The sequence below is a fragment of the Chiloscyllium plagiosum genome, chromosome 17 (genome assembly GCF_004010195.1).
Source record: "Chiloscyllium plagiosum isolate BGI_BamShark_2017 chromosome 17, ASM401019v2, whole genome shotgun sequence".
NCBI lineage: Eukaryota > Metazoa > Chordata > Chondrichthyes > Orectolobiformes > Hemiscylliidae > Chiloscyllium > Chiloscyllium plagiosum.
This window is the reverse complement of record NC_057726.1, coordinates 59,484,709-59,504,048: the sequence shown is the minus strand read 5'-3', so window position 1 is coordinate 59,504,048 and position 19,340 is coordinate 59,484,709. Positions and strand designations below refer to the sequence as shown.

General features: G+C 39.9%; 1 protein-coding gene across 2 annotated transcripts in view; it reads left to right on the top strand.

Moving 5' to 3' along the window:
• Positions 1–19,340, top strand: part of LOC122558539 (Golgi apparatus protein 1-like) — a 140,147-nt gene that overhangs the window by 101,562 nt on the left and 19,245 nt on the right. For both annotated transcript variants that reach the window (XM_043707238.1, XM_043707237.1), the window contains exons 12-18: positions 4,295–4,432; positions 6,049–6,135; positions 13,080–13,142; positions 13,478–13,591; positions 14,503–14,591; positions 15,532–15,649; positions 16,368–16,460. In XM_043707238.1, coding sequence (XP_043563173.1) covers positions 4,295–4,432; positions 6,049–6,135; positions 13,080–13,142; positions 13,478–13,591; positions 14,503–14,591; positions 15,532–15,649; positions 16,368–16,460 — 702 coding nt within the window. The remainder of the gene's footprint in view (positions 1–4,294; positions 4,433–6,048; positions 6,136–13,079; positions 13,143–13,477; positions 13,592–14,502; positions 14,592–15,531; positions 15,650–16,367; positions 16,461–19,340) is intronic.

Genomic DNA, 19,340 nt, shown 5'->3' with positions numbered 1-19,340 from the left:
AATGTCCGTGTTGATTCGGTCACCCGAGATAGAAATGGAAAGGTCTAGAGAGGGGAGGGAGGAGTCTGAGACGGTCCAGGTGAATTTGAGGTCGGGGTGGAAGGTGTTGGTAAAGTGGATGAACTGTTCAACCTCCTCGTGGGAGCACGAGGCAGCGCCGATACAGTCGTCGATGTAGCGGAGGAAAAGGTGGGGGGTGGTGCTAGGGACTAGCAATCCTAAGTTTCAAAATAATTATAGAAAAGGATAGGCCTTCATGAACGTTAAAATTCTTAATTGGAGTAAGGCAAATTTTAGTAGTATGAGACAAAAAGCTTTGAAAAGTTGTTTGGAGGAGTAGACTGTTTGGAGGTGAAGTGATGCGACAAAAAAAAGTAGATGCTGGAATCTGAAATAGGCAGAATTGTGGGCGGCACGGTGGCACAGTGGTTAGCACTGCTGCCTCACAGTGCCAGAGACCCGGGTTCCAAAAAATGTGCAGGTCAGGTGAATTGGCCATGCTAAATTGCCTGTAGTGTTAGGTGCAGGGGTAAATGTAGGGGAATGAGTCTAGGTGGGTGCGCTTCGGCGGGTCGGTGTGAACTTGTTGGGCCGAAGGGCCTGTTTCCACACTGTAAATAATCTAATCTAAAAAGACTGGAAGAACATAGCAGGTCAGGTAGCATCACGAGATGGAGAAGTTGACATTTTGGATGTAACACTTCTTCAGGACTGGGAGTGGGTGTTGGGGGGATCACCCTGCCCCCGCCATCCCCTTTATCTGCAGCTCCCCCCACACCCATCCCCAGTCCTGAAGAAGGGTTACACCCAAAATGTTGACTTCTCCACCTCCTGATGTTGTCTGGCCTGCTGTGTTCTTCCAGCCTCCTGCCTGTCTATGCAAGTGAAGGCATGACTTGACACCTGGGAGGCTTTCAAAAGTGTGACAATGAGAGTTCAGAGGGATTATCTTCCTGCTAGAGTCAAAGGTAAATCTGGTAAGATTTGGGAGTAATGCCTGAATAAAGATATTGAGGTTACAGTCAAGAATAAAAAAAACAACTGGGATGAAATGAATCTCAATTATGAAGATTGCAAGGACATTCTCAAGAGGGAGATCAGGAAGGCAAATGGAATATGAGACATCGTGAGCAGAAAAGGTTAAGGATTATCCAAAGAGATTCTACAAATACAGTTAGTTCTGCTGTAATGTGTCTTTCATTAACACAAATTGGCTGTATCGTGTTTGGTGAATTGGGAGCTCTGTTTCTAAAAGGCGAACTTGTAAATCATGTGTTGGCTATAACCCAGTTAGATCACCAGCACTTTGTGTTATTTGTATTGCACAATTTTTGTACAGCGTGGAGTCGCACGAGAACTGAACTATTTCATTATAGCAATGACTCTACATCAAGAGCAACAGAATGACTCGAGAGAGTAGGACTCCTTTAAAAATCAACAAGGTTGTCTTTGTGTTGAACCCCAGGAGATGGGAGAGATAATAAATGAATATTTTGCATTAATTATTATGGAGAAAGAAATCAAGGCTTGAGAACTCATGAAAGTAAATATTGATGTTTTGAAAACAGTTCACATTCAAGAAGAAGTGCTGGATGTATCAGAAAACATAAAGGTGGATAAATCTCTCGGACCTGATCGAGTGTATCCCTAGGGAGCACATTGTGGGATCCCTTGCAAAAATATTTGTATTATCTACAACCATGAATGAGGGCTGGATAACTGGTGGCTGGCTAATATTGTGCCTTTATTTAAGAAAGGCTATAAGGAGAAGCTAGAGAACTGTGGACCTATGAGTCTGATATGGGTGGTGGATAAGTTGTTGGAGTTGATTCTGAAAGCTAGAATTTACATGCATTTGTAGAAGTAAGGAATGATTAGGGATAATCAGTATGGTTTTGTGTGAGGGTAATTGTCTCTGTCGAACTTGATTGAGGGCAGAGCGGTAGATGTGATTGACTTGATGGTGGGAGACAGAGGGTGGTGGTGGAGGATAGTTTTTCAGACTGGAGGCCTTTGGCCAGCGATATTCCACAGGGATTGATATGGGGGTCAAGGGTGTGTTGCTGGAAAAGCACAGCAGGTCAGGCAGCATCCAAGGAGCAGGAGAATCAACGTTTCAGGCATAAGCCCTTCATCAGGAATGACCAGTCTGGAATACTGTCTGCAGTTTTGGTCACCCAGTTTTGGAAGGAAATTATTATCTTGGAGAAGGTTCAGAAGAAATTTACCAAGATGTTGCCAGGAATGGAGAGTTTGAATTAGCTAAATAGGTATGATACACTGAAATTTTTCACCTGAGGTTAAGGACGATTTGCGGGTGACTGTATAGAAGTTTGTAAAATCATAAGTGGCATAGGTGAGGTGAGTAGCAAAAGTCTTTTCCCTAAGGTGGCAGAGTTCAAAACTAGTGGGCATACTCTTAAAGTGAGAGGGCGAAAAGTTTAAAAAGGACATGAGGGGCATCATTTTTACACACAAGGGTTTATGTGTGAAATGAACTTCATGAGAAAGTGGTGGATGTGGGCACAGATAGAACATTTAAGACATTCTGGATAAGTACATGAATAGGAAAGGTTTGGAGTAAAATGGACTAGGCGCAGACAGATGGGACTAGTTTATTTTGGGATTATGTTTGGCATAGACTGGTTGGACCAAAGGGTTTCTTTTCATGCTGTATGACCCTATGACTCTATAAGAAGACTAAAACTGTACACAATATTCAAAATGTTGTCTCACAAATGTCCTGGAAAGTTGAAGTATGACCTCTTTAATTTTATGTTCAGTTGCTCTCGTAATAAAGGATGGCATCCTATTAGCCTCGATAACTTGCTGTAACTGCATATAGTTTCATGCACTAATATACCTAGTTCCTTCTGCACCTTTGAATTTCACACTTGGTCTCCATTTAATTAACATTGTTTTTTGTTCTCCTGCCAAAATGAACAACTTCATATTTTATATATACTCCAGATACTGCCAAATATCTGCCCATTCAATGAATCTATCTCTATCCAATCGCAATCTCCTTCTGTCATTTTCATTACACTTTTCTACTTGTAAATTTAGCTACTGTGCCTTTGTTCCCTTCATCTAAGTCATCGACATAAACTGTGAGCAATTGAGTCTTAGCACAGATCATTATGGGCCTCCACTTGTCACATCCTGTCAATTAGACAAAGATCCATTTACGCATACTTGTTTTCTGCCAACTAGCCAATCTTCTGTCCATGCTAATATGCTACCACTTGACCATGATACTTTATGTCCCATGATGACCTTTGTTGTGACACATGATCAAACACACTTTTGTCAAAATCGTCTGTGTATGGAACCAGTCCTCTACTTCTGCTCATCAAAGTTAAAATCTGACTGTTATTGTGGAGTAAATGTGCTTCATGGTTATCACAGTTAAATACAATCATTTTCAATTTTTATGCAAAAACCTGTTGTGTTTAATGTGTAATGATACAATTTCTGGACTTCTGATTGAGATTGGTATGGGTGCATTTATGAAGAGTGAACCTTGTGTCTTGATACTATACTTGAAGTATTATAACCTCTGTTGAGTATTATGGACTTTATGAACATTTAAGATAAGGATTATTATCACTGCATGTTAATTTGGTTGCTTGACTGCCTCAATGTGCCACATTATTAATCTCTTAAGAATTAGTTTGTTAATGTATTGTGTTCTTGAAGTCAATGGTCTTGGAGGAAAAGATTAGTAATGTAGTAATAATTTGAGTGGTTGAGGTATATAGTATTGCATGTAATTAAATAAATGCATGAGGCAGCATGGAATAGAAGAATATCTTGTGAATTGAAGTAAGGTGAGTGAAGGCTTCTGTGTTGCGTGGGCAGCACGGTGGCTCAGTGGTTAGCACTGCTGCCTCACAACGCCCGGGAACTGGGTTCGTTTCCAACGTCGGGTAACTGTCTGTGTGGAACTTGCTTGTTTTCCCCGTGTCTGTGTGGGTTTCTTCTGGGTGCTCTGGTTTCCCACAATCCAAAGTTGTGCAGTTTAGGCGAAGTGGCCATGCTAAATTGCCCATAGTGTAGGTTATTAGTCAGGGGTAAATGCAGGGGATGGATCTGGGTTGGTTACTCCTTGTGTTGGTGTGGACTTGTTGGGCCGAAAGGCCTGTTTCCATACTGTAGGGATTCTAATTCTAATACTGGAATAGACTTATTGGTCTAAAAGACATGTTTAACTGCAACACAACTCTACGCAGTTGTGCAAAATATTGCTTTAAAATAAGGGAAGATAAATTGACTCTATTTTATTTTCAACCAGTTATCCCGAGATTGTCGAGCCGAGATTCAGAGAATTCTTCATCAACGAGCCTTGGATGTGAAATTGGAGCCTGCATTGCAAGAACGTTGCATCATAGATCTCGGGAAATGGTGCAGTGAAAAGACCGATCCTGGGCAGGTAACAGCAGCCTGAATGGTACTCATCTGCATTATCACGATGTGAGCCAGAGGGTTAAGTCTGCTGGTTGGGAGTTGCAGTTGTAATACTAACTAGGTATTGAACTGGCTTCAGTCTCATTGCTCAGAGGAAGTGCTACGTTCATTTGACAAAAGTAACTGCAAGTATAGCAAACTTACTATTCCTCATACTTGGTTGCATTTATGTTTTGTTTTAATTCACTCATGGGACATAGGCATCGCTGTCACAGCCTGCATTTATTGCCTGTCCCTGGTTGCCCTTAGAGATGGTGAGAACTGCAGATGCTGGAGAGTCAGAGTGGATCTGGAACAAGCACAGCAGGTCAAGCAGCATCAGAGAAGAAAGGGAATTGATGTTTCAGGTTGGAACCTTTCATTAGGACTCTTGAGATTGCCCTTAAGAATGTGGTGGTGAGCTATCTTCTTGAACCTCAGCAGTCCATCTAGTGTAGTGAGATCCATAATGCCGTTAGAAAATTCCAGGATTTTGACCGCAGCAATGAAGGACCCATGATATATTTCCAAGTCAGGATGGAGAGCAGCTTGCAGGTGATGGTGTTCCCATGTATCCACTGCCCCCCCTCCTCCTAGTTGGAGGTGGTTGTGGGTTTGGAAGATGCTGTCTAAGGATCTTTGGCGAGTTTCTGCAGTTCATCTTGTAGGTAGTACGCACTACTGCTACTGTGCATCAGGGTGAATGTGGTGCCAATCACATGGGCTATTTTATCCGTGATGATGTCAAACTTTTTGAGTGTTGTTGGAACTGCACCCATCCAGCAAGTGGGCAGTGTTCCATCACACTCCTGACTTGTGCCTTGTAGATGGTTGATAGACTTCGGAATGTCAGGAGGTGAGTTGCTTGCTGCAATATTCCCAGCCTTTCACTTGCTCTTATAACCACTGTATTTATATGGCAAGTACAGTTGAGCCTCTGGTCAATGGTATTCCCAAGGATTTGATAGTGGGGAATTCCGTGAAGGTAACGCCATTGATTGTGAGGAGGTGGTTGTTAAACTGTTTCTTATTGGAGATGGTCATTGCCTGACATTTGTGTGGCATGAATGTTACTTGCCACTTGTCAACCCAAGCTTGGATTTCCTTGAGGTATTGCTGCATTTGGACATGGACTTGCTTTATATTTGAGGAAACATTGTACAGTAATTGGTGAACATCCCCACTTCTGACCTAATAATGGAAGGAAGGTCATTTCGCATTGCATTATGCTTGTAGTTGTGAAGGCAGTATGCCTTAGACATCTCTGGGTCGTGATGGTAGTACAACCAGCATCTTACTGATGCACTTTCGACTTGGGTTTGTTTGGAGCTGATAAATGACAAACACGTTTTGAATGGAATGCTTGGGGAAATAGGGGTTTGAATTCAGGCAAATGTGCATTCATACAGTTTATAAGACATGCTTGCTAAGCCAATGTATGTGACTCAGTTAGAAAGGAATCCACATGCAGGCTGTCTGTGGAACTTTTGCTGCCTGTTTCCCAGTGTTACTGTTGCATCTGGAATGGGCACAAGGCCAGTATTTGTCTTAATTTGTTCATTAAATGATGGTCATTCCTGGTTTGCATTGCTTTGTTTTTAGGAACTGGAGTGTCTCCAAGATCATCTTGATGATTTAGCAGTGGATTGTCGGGATATCGTGGGTAATCTGACAGAGCTGGAGTCAGAGGTGAGTGAGACCAGCTGCAAGTAACTTGGAAAGTGAGCATATAATTCCAGACTCAGCCACAAGAGAAATATCCATTCCATGCTCTCCTTGTCAAGACCAGATTGATCTAATTGTAATGGAAACACTATATTCTGAGACTTTCACAATTAATTTTCTATAGCTATTGCCAAACATATTGGTGTGATTAGTATTAACTTGTAATTTTCTTCTGTGTATTCGATATCCACTCTCCATTTTGGAGTGAGTGGTTAAAAATTTCTAGGTTCTCCTCCGATATATGCTCCACCCACTCACTCACTCCCTCCCTCAGCTCATGTAGGCTGTATCACAAAACTGTCTCTTGCACTGTTTCTCTCTGGCTCTTGTGGTAACTGTTTCTTTTTGTTTTGACTATTTGGACAGGTTCTGCTTTGTTTGAGAAGCCTTCCTAAAGCATTGAAGTCATCATCTGAGAATGGATGATGGCATTTTTATAATATTTTAATTAGCATCAGCAACAAAGCATGTCTTTACATCAGTTCATTAGCTACATTCCCAGCTCAGTTTTACCCTTTCTGTTGTTTGAGAAACCTGGCTAATGAGTTCTCTGCAGTTATCCATCAACTTATTGTTCACTGATCTGTGTACACATTGGCGTTTTTACAGTTCCACATCCTGTAAGATCACCCGAATTGGCAGTCTGGTGAATGGGACTCATGACATCTTTTTGCTGTTTAATCTCTCTTTTGAGATGAGGCTATCAAAACTATCACTTAAGGTTGAGAAGTTTTGGAACTTTGTTCCTCAAATGGCAGTGGAAACAGAGTCTTTGAATATTTTTAAAAAGATGGTAGATTGGTTCTTGATGAGCAAGAGAGGGAATGTTTATTGGGTAGTTAAGAATGTGGAGTGATCAGCTATATTTAATAGCCCAATTAGCTGAGTGGCCTACTTCTCCTGTGTTCATCTCCTGCATGATAATGGCAACCCTGATGAAATAATTGCTGACTTTATATCACGCAAACCCATGAATGGCGACCAATCAACCTCAGGATATCCTGGAAGGAGACATTATCTCAAACGTTTGAACAGTTGAAACTTGCAATGTCTTACCGCTACTTTGCAGTAAACATATAAGTTGTCTTGTCCATGGACTGAAAGATGCTGTTGAGCCAAAAATATGCTTTGATTATCACAAATGGAGGATGTGACATGAGTATGATGCTACATCCGAGCTATTTGTCCCAATTAAATAAAATGAAACATCCTTTAGGACGTTTGCAGTGGCCAATATGCTGATCGTGCTCAACCAGCCATGCCTGCAAACTTGAGAGCACCATGTCCAACATTGTATGTGATTTTGCCATTGGACAGCATTTACTAAATGAACCTGACAACTCAGAATTGCATCGAAAATCAATTTAAGATTCAGTTGGGCTTGCAGTGTGATATATTGGCATGAGGTAGGAGCTACATATTGTTACGATATGGGGTTAACTCTCCTGCTTAATTTAAAATCAGCACACAGAAAAGATTCCATGTGTAATCTGTAAAAATTCGAGTGACCAAGAGCTATGTCAAGTAAAAATTGACAACTTTATTTCTTAAAGTATAACAGAGAATAATTAACTCACCACTATTTACAACTTCTTTCTCTAACCTATCTTTTATCTTCCCTTAGAACATAGAACAATACAGCACAGAACAGGCCCTTTGGCTCACGATGTTGTGCCGAACATTTGTCCTAGCTTAAGCACCCATCCATGTACCTATCTAATTGCCGCTTAAAGGTCACCAATGATTCTGACTCTGCCACTCCCACAGGCAGCGCATTCCATGCCCCCAGCACTCTCTGGGTAAAGAACCTAACCCTGACATCCCCCATACCTTCCACCCTTCACCTTAAATTTATGTTCCCTTGTAACACTCTGTTGTACCCGAGGAAAAAGTTTCTGACTGTCTATTCTATCTATTCCTCTGATCATCTTATAAACCTTTATCAAGTCACCCCTCATCCTTCTCTATTCCAATGAGAAAAGGCCTAGCACTCTCAACCTATCCTCGTACAACCTATTCTCCATTCCAGGCAACATCCTGGTAAATCTCCTCTGCACCCTCTCCAAAGCTTCCACATCTTTCCTAAAGTGAGGCGACCAGAACTGCACGCAATTCCCTTCTATAATACTAGTCCGATAAAACTCCCAATTAAGATTTACAAAAACAACACTTCTTGTCTCAAGACCGGGCAACTGTAGGTTCTTGTCTTCGAATCATCCTGTGTCGTCTTTTCTCCTTGTTAGGAATTTCTGCGTCACAGGTTACTGACCGAAAAGGTACTTTTAAGAGAGTTTTTTTTTCAAGCTGTCTCTTACATGTGAGGACTTGGTAATTCTCCTCTTAACTGTTCAATTTTCCCCTGGTCTTATACCCTAGAGCATTGGATTGTGTCATTGGCTTTTAAGATTGTCAAATATACTCAACTCAAACTTGATTGTAAATTGGTATTTTTTCGGGGTGCAATTTAAACTGATTGGCTGAATTTGAATTTGTTTGTGTTTCCGGGCAACAAGCTAAGAGTTGTTTGACCCAGTGTTACGTTGTTGTCTTATTGAGAATCGTTGGTGATGTGTCTGGTAGTTCTGCTTTTAACTCTCTTAAAGGTATATCCACATCTTCATATTAATGTACAAGACTCTGTTATACATAAACAAAAGGGAATAGTCTATATATTACATTTTCATTGAGTGAAAGCCTGTGGAAATTGCTGATCTCTGCTGCATTTCCCATGGCTATGTCCTGACCAGAATCTATCTAACTTGCCTGAGTTTCTTCAGCTAACTCAGGTTGACAACTATGTTTGTATTGCATCTCCATACTAGCCATGGTCCAATCAATCAGCACCCTCTTCTCATGCAATATAAATTGATGTTCTCTTTCCAAGTTTGTCTACTGTGTCAGTGCTCATGAGGCAAAGAAATAAAGACGTTTTTTTCTCCATTCTCTATTGTTCTTGGTAATTAGGTTGTTTTAATTTTCCTCTAGTTACGTAAGTTTAAGAATTTAAACTGAGTAGGCTACTCAGCCCCTCTATCCCACTCTGCCTTTAATAAGATCAGGGCTGATCTCTCTTTGTTTTGAATTCCAGATTCACATCTATCCCAACAACCTTTGATTCCCTTGTCCAATAAGAATATATCTACTTTTGCCTTGAAAATATTCTGTGATTCTACCTCCACTACCTTCTGAGACAGTTCCAAACTTGCGCAATCATCCAAGAAAAGAAATTTAGTTAATTTCTGTCCTAGTAGGACGACCCCTCTTTTTTTAAACAGATGCCCTCTACTTCTGTCCCAGAGCACCTAGACGCCTCTGCGCTTCAGAAATCTTCAGTTTACCACTTAAGTAATTTTCTACTTTTGTAATTCTACCTGCCAAAGTGTACAACTTCGCATTTTCTCACATTATGTTCCATCTGCCAGATATTTGTCCATTCACTGGACCTATCAATCTGTATGGACTCTTTTGTTCTGTTCACCACACAGTTGTACGTTCTGTCTTTGTGCTAGCTGTAAATGTAGCAATTATATCTTCTCTCCTTTCATTTAAGACCATTCATTGCAACCTACCCAATTGGAAAAAGTCCCATTTATGCATATTGTTTTCTGGAATCACCCCAATTTTGTATCTAGTGCTAGTATGTTACCCCTTAAACCATAAGTTCCTTAGTTTGTGTAGTAATTTTTTATGTGTCAACTCAATCAAATGCCTTCTGAAAATTCAAGTACAATATGTGGATGAGCTCTCATTTTTCCATAGCACATGTTCCTACTTCAAAAATCTCTACTAAGTTGTCAAACGTTACTTTCCTTCACAACCATGCTGCCTTTTCGGATTGCCTAGAATTGTTTCAGTGCCCAGCTATAAGTTCCATTAATTCTAAAAGGTTCTGCATGATAGGCATCACGTTGAGTGGCCTGTAGTTTCCTGTATGTTGCTTCCCTTTTTTCTCGAATAGATCAGTTATAGTTCTTAATTTCCAGTCTCAAACAGCCCTTCTAAAATCTGGACCATTTGAGAAAATTAACATCCTCCATCTTTTTGTAAAATCCTAAGGTAAAGTCCATTACGATATGTAGACTTGTCAGCCTGCAGTTTGCTTAATACAACAGTCAAAATTTCAAGTTATTTGCTTTCATCTCCTGATTTACACTTGTTACTGGAAGAGTTCTGTATCCTCTGCAGTGAAGATAGAAGCAAGATACTTGCTTGTTATTCTGCTTACTTTCCTCAACTATTATTTATTCCCCATTCTCAAAATCCAGATGATTAATACTCATTTTACAGAAATTAAAAAGAAAAAAAACAGTTAATAGAAACCCTTGCTATCCGTTTGTGCATTTGTAGCTAGCTTTCTTCTCATATTCTGATTTCATCCTTCTGATTAATGTTTTGGTCATTCTCTGCCATTCCTTACATTCTGACCAAGCATCTAATCTATCACTCATCTTCACAAAGTAATGAACTGTTTCTTTAAGTTTGATGCTTCCCCTAACAACTACAGTTAACCATGAATGGTGGGTTCTCCTCTTAAGTTTTACTTGTAATGGAAATATACTATTTTGAAATATTCTTTAAATGTCTGCCACTGCTTTGCTGTTGATCTATGGGTTCGGTTTTTTATTTTAAAGACCAAACTTAGACCCACTCCTCTTCATTTCAAAGTGGTTCTGATATTTAATCATGTTGTGTTCACTGCTGCCTTGGGGGTACCTTAACTCTGAGTTTGTTAGTTAATCCTGTCACATTACAGAAAAATCAAATAGTTGATTCCAGAATGTCCCTTGGAAAAAATATCGAAAGCATTCTGTGAATGCCTGATCCAGGCTACCATTGCTAATCTGATTTTTCCAGTTCATTTGTCAGTTAAAATCACCTGTGACCTGTGATTGCTGCTGTCCCTTTATCTCAAGCACCCAATATTTCTTTTCCCATACTTACTCCTACATTGTTGTTTCTGTTGTCGGGGTTTTTGAAACACCCCTACTTTTCCTCATTTCTCCCCAAAGCGATTCTACATCTTAATTTCCTGAACCAAGATTAACTCCTTAAATGTTACACCAATGTCATCCTTGATTGACACTGCCACTCCTTTGCTTCTACCTAGCTTCTTATTCTTCTTGAATGTTAAGACGCAATTCCTTGTCATCATGCGCCCATGTCTGTGTAATGGCTTTCTTTATTTCTCTGTATCAATTATTATGTGGAGGTGCCGGTATTGGACTTTGTTATCACTTTGTTATCAATCAGTTTAATGCCACGTGTTTATGTAGCCTTTAGTTTTGTCTTTTTATTATCTTTGTAACATTGACTCTTGACTGTGGTGTATTCTGAGGTTTATTCTCTCTATCTCATTCTGCTATTCTCTGACCTTCATTTTTCATTAAAAGAATCCAAACAAGCTTTCCTTCTTTGCTAAGAACCTCAGTAGCCATGAGTACAGAACAACTTTGGTTATCCAAACATCAATTATCTAAATTTCGGATTATCCGACCAAGATCTCAAGGGCGCTGTACATGTATTTCAATTGAAGTAGGAAAATTGTATTTCTCATCCAGTTAATGCATCATGTTGTAAATTTGAACAGGAATGTAGATGCAAGTATGATTTAATAAATAATTAACATCAAATATATACTTGAGACATGTTGTTAGAGTTAAGTCTTAGACATTTTATAAAAAAGCTGTCCGATACTACTTCTTCCCGAGGACAAAGGTTTGTGACTGGGAACACGTGAGAACAACATATGTGCAAGTCCAAGCTGTGTTCTCTGGCGGCAAGATTCCCTCTCAACATTGACCTTCTCCATTTTGCAAACCCAACAATGTTTTTTCCTCAGTTCATTCTCAGTTTCCTCAGTTCAGTCAAAAAATGTGCTCATACTTTTAGCTTCCATTGCTTTTTCCTCTCGTTATCCCATGACTAATATTTTGTTTTTCCAAACAAAAAGTAGTTCACTATCTTGCAGCTGACAAGAAAATTTAATGGAACTTTTTTTTCATGAGGGAGATCTGAGGTCAGCGAAAAAACCTTCCCCCCCCTCTTGTGTTCTCCCTGTATTTTGCACTTCTCTCTCTCTAAGAGATTAGCAGTTGCTGAGAAGGGAGGGACAGCACTTGGTTAATCTGGACAGCAGGACGACACCGAACAGAAAGATACCAGCTGCTGTTGAGGACCAGGATAACACCAAGGAAATTGTCAGTGAAAAATTTCACAGGCTTCCGTGAAACTCTAGCCAAAAAGTGATTTTATTTGTAAAATATCATGAATTTTTAAGCAATATCCAGTATTTGTATGCATTTTATCAATTGAATGAAATAAAAACTCTGTAAACAGGTTTTTTTACATAATTATGTTCAGTATGGCTTTCTTTGTATATGATCAGATCAGTTATCCGAAAAAAATACACCCTGCCCATCTAATTCTGATAATTGAGGTTGTTCTGTATGTAGTATGAGAGGAGAATACATGCACTCTGACCTCCAAAGGCACTTGAATAGAAATGTCTCAGGATTCCAGCAGAATAGCAGAACTTGAGTGCTAGTCCAAGACCAGAGACATTCCACAATGTTTCCGTGGTCCCTGCACTATGGGAGGTATGTAAGTGCTGATATTCTTTGTGCTTCACCTTCAATCTTCTCCTGAAACAGAAGTGTTCAGAAGAGACTGCATCATTTAGTCTGATGCACATAATTCAGAGGCAGGCTGCATTTCTTTTAATCTTAAATGCCCTTGTCTTTCTGTATTTTCTACTAGACGTGAGGAAGTCCTCATCACTTATGAAACAGCAGGTCTGTCTTTCATCAATTAAAAACCTGTCTCACATTCACTCAACGTCCATTCTTTTGGCTATTAATGCAAAGGTGAAGTGACATGAACTGATTTTGTTTCTCTCACCTTGCTTCTAGGATATTCAGATTGAAGCCTTACTCATGAGAGCCTGTGATCCTGTCATTCAGACATACTGTCATGTGAGTAATTGCAAAGTGTTTTCCGGATGGATATTAGAAGCGAAAAGTCTGAAAATCGTCATCAGCTGATGCTTGAAGTGTCATAATTAAGCCCTGTACACATTACGGTGGAAGTAGCAATGCTGTTAAAATGTGGTTGAGTGTGTCCTGTATAGCTATATATTCCTCATCCATTTAATGCATTATTTTGTAAATTTGAACAGGAATGTAGATGCAAGTGTGCTTTAATAAATAATTAATTTCAAAAATATACTTGAGACATGATGTGAGAGAGTGTTTGGGTCCGGCACGCTTGTTTCTCGTTTTAAACAGTGATCTCACTGTTCCTCTTACAGGAGTTAGCAGACAATCAGATTGATAGCGGAGACCTGATGGAGTGCTTGGTTCAAAATAAACATCAGAAAGAGATGAATGAGAAGTGTGTAGTTGGTGTCACACACTTCCAGTTGGTGAGATAAATCTTTATTATGAGGCTGTTTAAAGAATAAATGGGATAAGTGAAGTTTTTCTCTTCTAAATGATGCTCATTGCTCTATAACTATGGGTGTTTTTCCTATAGATTATGTCTATGTCAAAAACTTTCCTTTGTTTGTTTGCAACAAATTAACTATTGTTGTGACCTATTTTAACTCGCTTCGCCAGGTTGCTTTTCTGCTTCATGGCTGAGTTGCACTTAATACTTATGAGTGCCACTTCCAATTGGTGAATATGAATTCATCAAGTAGTGTAAAATTTAATGTCATCAGAATATGAATCCAGTTCCCACTGTGACATCAGCCTGTGGAGGGCTTGCCATTGCATCAAGTCTTAATGTACCTTTAAATATATTTGTTGGCGACCAATGTTGTAAATTCTTAGTGCTTTCACAAGCCATTTTTAGCTTTGAACTGTTTTATTTTCTGTTGTCCTCTATGCTGCTACGATTTTTCTTTATCTAAGTCTGGCCAGTTGTATTGTTTGTTTCTGAAGGATTTGCAGGCAATGTATCTTCATTAGTTGTGCACAACGATCAAAGCAGTCATGATTTGACAAGAAATTTAACTCTGTCTCATGAGGTTGGGTTAATTAATACAATGTCAAAGTTAGGAGCTCTGTAAAGGGGTTTTTATCCAAAAAGTAAACTGCTGGGCTAATGCCAATGAAGATGAGATTTGTGACTCGTCACAGTGTTGCAATTCTTATTTGCCTTCTGCTCCTGGAGATGAAAGGAAAGTACCCCAGCGAAGGGTTCTGAGAGGGCAGCATTGCTCATGAGTTGACTGTTCAAAACTTATTCCAAACTTCACCATTCATGTTAAAAGCTGAGAAAATCTATCTGCTTTTGATTTGTGTAAAACTAGACTTCTACCTCCTCTTACAGATCCAGATGAAAGATTTCCGCTTTTCCTACAAGTTTAAGATGGCATGTAAAGAAGATGTGTTGAAACTGTGTCCGAACATCAAGAAGAAGTAGGTTGATGCCCTTTCAGAATATTCTCCAACCTGTGCTCACCCCTTGTGTTGATGGAACACCATTTGCCGTACACTGATTCTAGTTTCAACATTATAATTTTAAGGGAACATTTTTAATTTTTCGTCCTGATTCCCCAGTGAGTCAGGCCCAAGAGAACAGGACTGTTTTGGGCCAAGTACTTGGTCTGTACTGAGATTAATGAATGCCAATTGATACTGAAGTTGACCCTCAATTTTAAAATTATTCCCTGGATTAAAGTACAGCTGGTGAAGCCAGCATTTATTGGCCATCCTGAGGTACCCTGAGAAGGTAGTAGTTGGTCCCCTGAAAGCTGCGATTTCTGTGATGATGGTTCTTTAAGATGTTCTCAGGGAGAGTGTTTGTGTCCATTGTAGCAGCTCTTGAAGCCACTGAGAGCTTGCTAGAGGATATCTAAGTGTCACTCAAGTTGATACGGGACTAGCTTTCCAAATACACCAGACAAGAATGGACAGCAGGTATTCTTTGTTGAAGATATTAGTGAGTTTTGATGGCTATCCAACAATGTCATGGTGACTTTTACTGGTGCCAGCTGTTGCAGAATTTTTAAATGTGCATTTCGATTTCCACCTACCATGATGGAGGTTTAATTCATCCTTTGTTATTAGTCCAGTACATAATTGTTACACTACCCAGTAGGTACATCTTAGCAGGCAAATGTGGTCTGAATTACCAGTTGAACGTGACCACATCCTTAATTGTGGATAAATTAGGTAAGAATATGATCCCTCTGTGATTGGCCTACAGGCTATTTGACAGTTGTAATGACGACTGAAATCAAACGGTGCTTCTGGAATTCCACATTGCAAAGATCTGACTGAGAAATTTGGCAAACAAGCATGGTGAGAGGAAACTTCTCTCAGAATTCTGAGCCTTCTCCCTCATGATTTTGTACAGGGTGGATGTTGTCATCTGTCTGAGTACCACAGTTCGGAATGACACTCTTCAGGATAACAAGGAACAGCGTGTCTCTATAAAATGTCGGAAACAGCTGCGTGTGGAGGAACTGGAAATGGTAAGTAATGCTTGATACATACGCATTCAATGCCATTGCTTCTTTCTTGTCTTATATTACAAATGAATAGTCTGTTCATATGAAAGCATTCCAAATACTTCCCTGTGAATTTGCTCTTTGTATGAAGATGTATCCTTGAATTTCATGTGGAGTCTTTCAAAATTGACAATGTTGATGTGATGAGGTAATAACAAAAGAAAAGAAGTAGAATTAGCTTCCTATCCCTGTAGAATAGTATTTGGCCAAATAAATTAACTTATGTTCCTGCCTATTTACCCTGCCTTAGATAATGGATTTTAAACAAATTGACTCTCACCAGTCAGTTTAATGTCCAGGAGGCTAATCCAAAGTCTTCTCGGCAGCTCCAGATGTGCATCTGAAGGGATTGATTGATAATCGATGTGTGGGATTTATTGTGTGGGATGAAATCTGATAGTCTCAATTAAGATCATTGTGAGAGGTCCTTCTACCTGTGGCTGTGCTCAGAATGGAGAGCTTTCAACATGTTCCTGGCTATTAAGTATGTGTTTAGAGATATTTGGGAGAGTACATGAAAGTATCTCAGATTGCTATTTGTCCAATGGTCTGAGAAATTTCTCGAAGAAGCAGGGGGCTAATGGAAAGTAGGATTGATTCTTGCCAAGATAATTTACAATGAATTTTCCTAAATGGAGGCAAATTATTTATTTTTATTTATGCTTCTCTCATCCCTCCACAGACTGAGGACATCCGTTTGGACCCTGATCTCTATGTGTCTTGCAGAACAGACATTGAAAAACACTGTCAAAATGTGCCATTTGGAAATGCACAGGTGAGTAACTGAGGAATCAGGGAAACACTGGAAAACAATCTTGAGTTTGAAAAACCAATACAGGAGAAATGGGAACTACCTTCAGTTGTTAGGAACAATGTGCCTCTAATTCTTAGGGTGTTCACAAGCCACTTTATTTTGCATGAGAGCATTTGTACGGTATTGTAAGGAAGCTGAGGTGTGTATCACCTGCATATTTGGATTGCTGCACAGCTTAGAAGGGACATTGGTCAAGGGCACAAGTTATTCCCTTAACCTTCACCAATGGTTTTGCTGAGCCATAGTCTACGTGTTCAGAATCAATTGGTTCTAAAAGTAGTACTTCATGTAAAGCATTGATAATAAGCAGGGTGTATAGCAAGATATTCTGCTTAGTTCATATAAACAAGATGGGTAGTCATACAGCAAATGTTGAATGCAATGAAATGTGAAGTGATGTCTTTTATTTGGAAGCTTGTGGAGAGCAATGCAATCCAAATGGTAGTTTTAAATGTGCTGTAGCGATTAAGAGATCCTGGGGTACATACAAAACAATAATTTGAGCCTCAAACATGCTAAAACCTAACAGAAGCATGAGAAAGCAAAAGAGGACACCAAGCCTCAAGGTGAAATAATTGAATAATTGGTCTTGAATTTCAGAAAGCCTCTTAAAATAGTGAAGTGTACAGAGGGTATTCCAGAGTTTAGGGCCTAGCCACATTTGGAAAAATCAGTGCATTGAGTATAGGAGTTGTGAGGTCATGTTGCATCTGTAAAGGACATTGGTTAGGCCACTTTTGGAATACGGCATTCAGTTCTGATCTCCCTGCTGGAGGAAAGATGTTGTTACACTTGAAAGGGTTCAGCAAAGAATTACAAGGATATGCTAGGGTTGGAGGTTTTGAGCTAAAGGGGGAGGCTTAGTAGGCTGGAGTGAATTTTCCCTGAAGTGTCAGAGGCTGAGGAGTAATTGTATAGATGTTTATAAAATTATGAAGGGCATGGATAGGGTGTATAGTCAAGATCTTTTTCCCAGGGTAGGGGAGTCCAAAACTAGCGGGCACATGTTTAAAGTGAGAGGGGAAAGATTTAAAAAGGACCAAAGGGGCAGCTTTTTCATGCAAAGGTGGAGCCGAATGCTGACAAATTGAACTAGGTTAATGGATGTGTTGAACTGAAGGATCTGTTTTTGTGCTGTCCATCTCTATAGCTCTACATACTCTTGTTCACACATTTTTGTATAAATACAAGAAACACACTTACTGTTGAGTTTGCAATCTTCATTGAATTGCACCTCATAATTGCTTTCTGTTTTCTTAACCATCCTTTCACCCAAAACTAACCTCAATTTCTCCAATCTTCCTTATTCTTTCTTGCAATGACTACATTACTGACTCGAGGCCACATCTCCTTGCCCATGAGAAGATGGTGCTGAGCTCCCTTCTGAACCATTGCACTCGGTCCATCTTGTGCTTCGTTATATTTCTTTGTTGGTCTTAATACTTGTGTTCCAAGTTTTTGACCCAGTCATAAGGAGACAGTATAGTTTAAAGTTGAAATGTCATGAGACTTGGAGTAAATTTGCAGGTAGTGGTGTTGCCGTTTATCTTTTGTCCATGTCTTTCTAGTTGGTAAAGGTTACAAGTTTGACCAACATGTCGAAAAAATCTTGGTGAATTACTGCAGTGGCATCTTGTGCATTGAACAAGCTCTTGGCAGTATGCATTGGTGAGGACAGTGAATGTTGAAGCTAGTGAACAGGTTGCTTCATCCTGAATAGCTTTGAACTTGTGTGTTTTTGAAGAAGTATCCAATCAAGTAGAAAGTATCCCATTGCAATCTTGACTTAAGGCATTCTATATGGTGGACGGGCATTAGGGACTGATGAAACGTGCTACTCAGCACAGAATTCCATATCTCTGACCAGCTCTTGTAACTGCAATATTTGTATGGCTGGTCCAGTTCACTTTTTGGTCAGTGGTAGCTCCCAGGTAGTTGTAGTGGGAGATTCAATACAAGCTTCATTGCATGTGAAGGGGAGATAATTGCAATCCAGCTTCATTCGATCAGAATAAAAAACTTGTTCAGTGTTATCTTAAGATAAAATCTGATAACTTGTAGGTTGGCCTGGGATATCTAGTTTGCTTTATTTCTTAACCATCAAATGTAATTTAAGTCCAGTTTTGATTTACAAAGAACAAAGAAAATGAATAGCCCAGGAACAAGCCCTTCGGCCCTTTAAGCCTGAGCCAATCCAAATCCACTGTCTAAACCTATTGCCCAGTTCCTAAGCATCGGTGTTCCATTGCTCCCCACCGCCTCATGCATCTGTCCAGATGTACCTTAAATTAATCTACCATGCCTGCCTCTACTACCTCTGCTGGCAATGCGTTCCAGGCACCTACCACCCTCTGTGTAAAGTACTTTCCGTGTGTATCCCTCTTAAACTTTTCATCTCTCACCTTGAATGTGTGACCTCTCGTTATTGAATCCCTCACCCTGGGAAAAAGCTTATCTCTATCCACTTTGTCTATACCCTTCCTCATTTTGTCGACCTCAATCAGATCTCCCCATAATCTCCCTTTTCCTAATGAAAACAATTCTAACCTACTCAGCCTCTCTTCATAGCCAGCACCTTCCATACCAGGCAGCATCCTTGTAAATCTTCTCTACACCCTCTCCAAAGTGTCCACATCCTTTTGGTAATGTGGTGACCAGAACTATGCACAGTATTCTAAATGCGGCCGAACCAAAGTCTTGTACAATTTTAACATGACCTGCCAGCTCTTATACTCAATATCCTGTCCGATGAAGGCAAGCATACCATATGCTTTCTTGACCACTCTATCCATCTGTGCAACCACCTTCAGGGTACAATGGACCTGAGCTCCGAGATCTCTC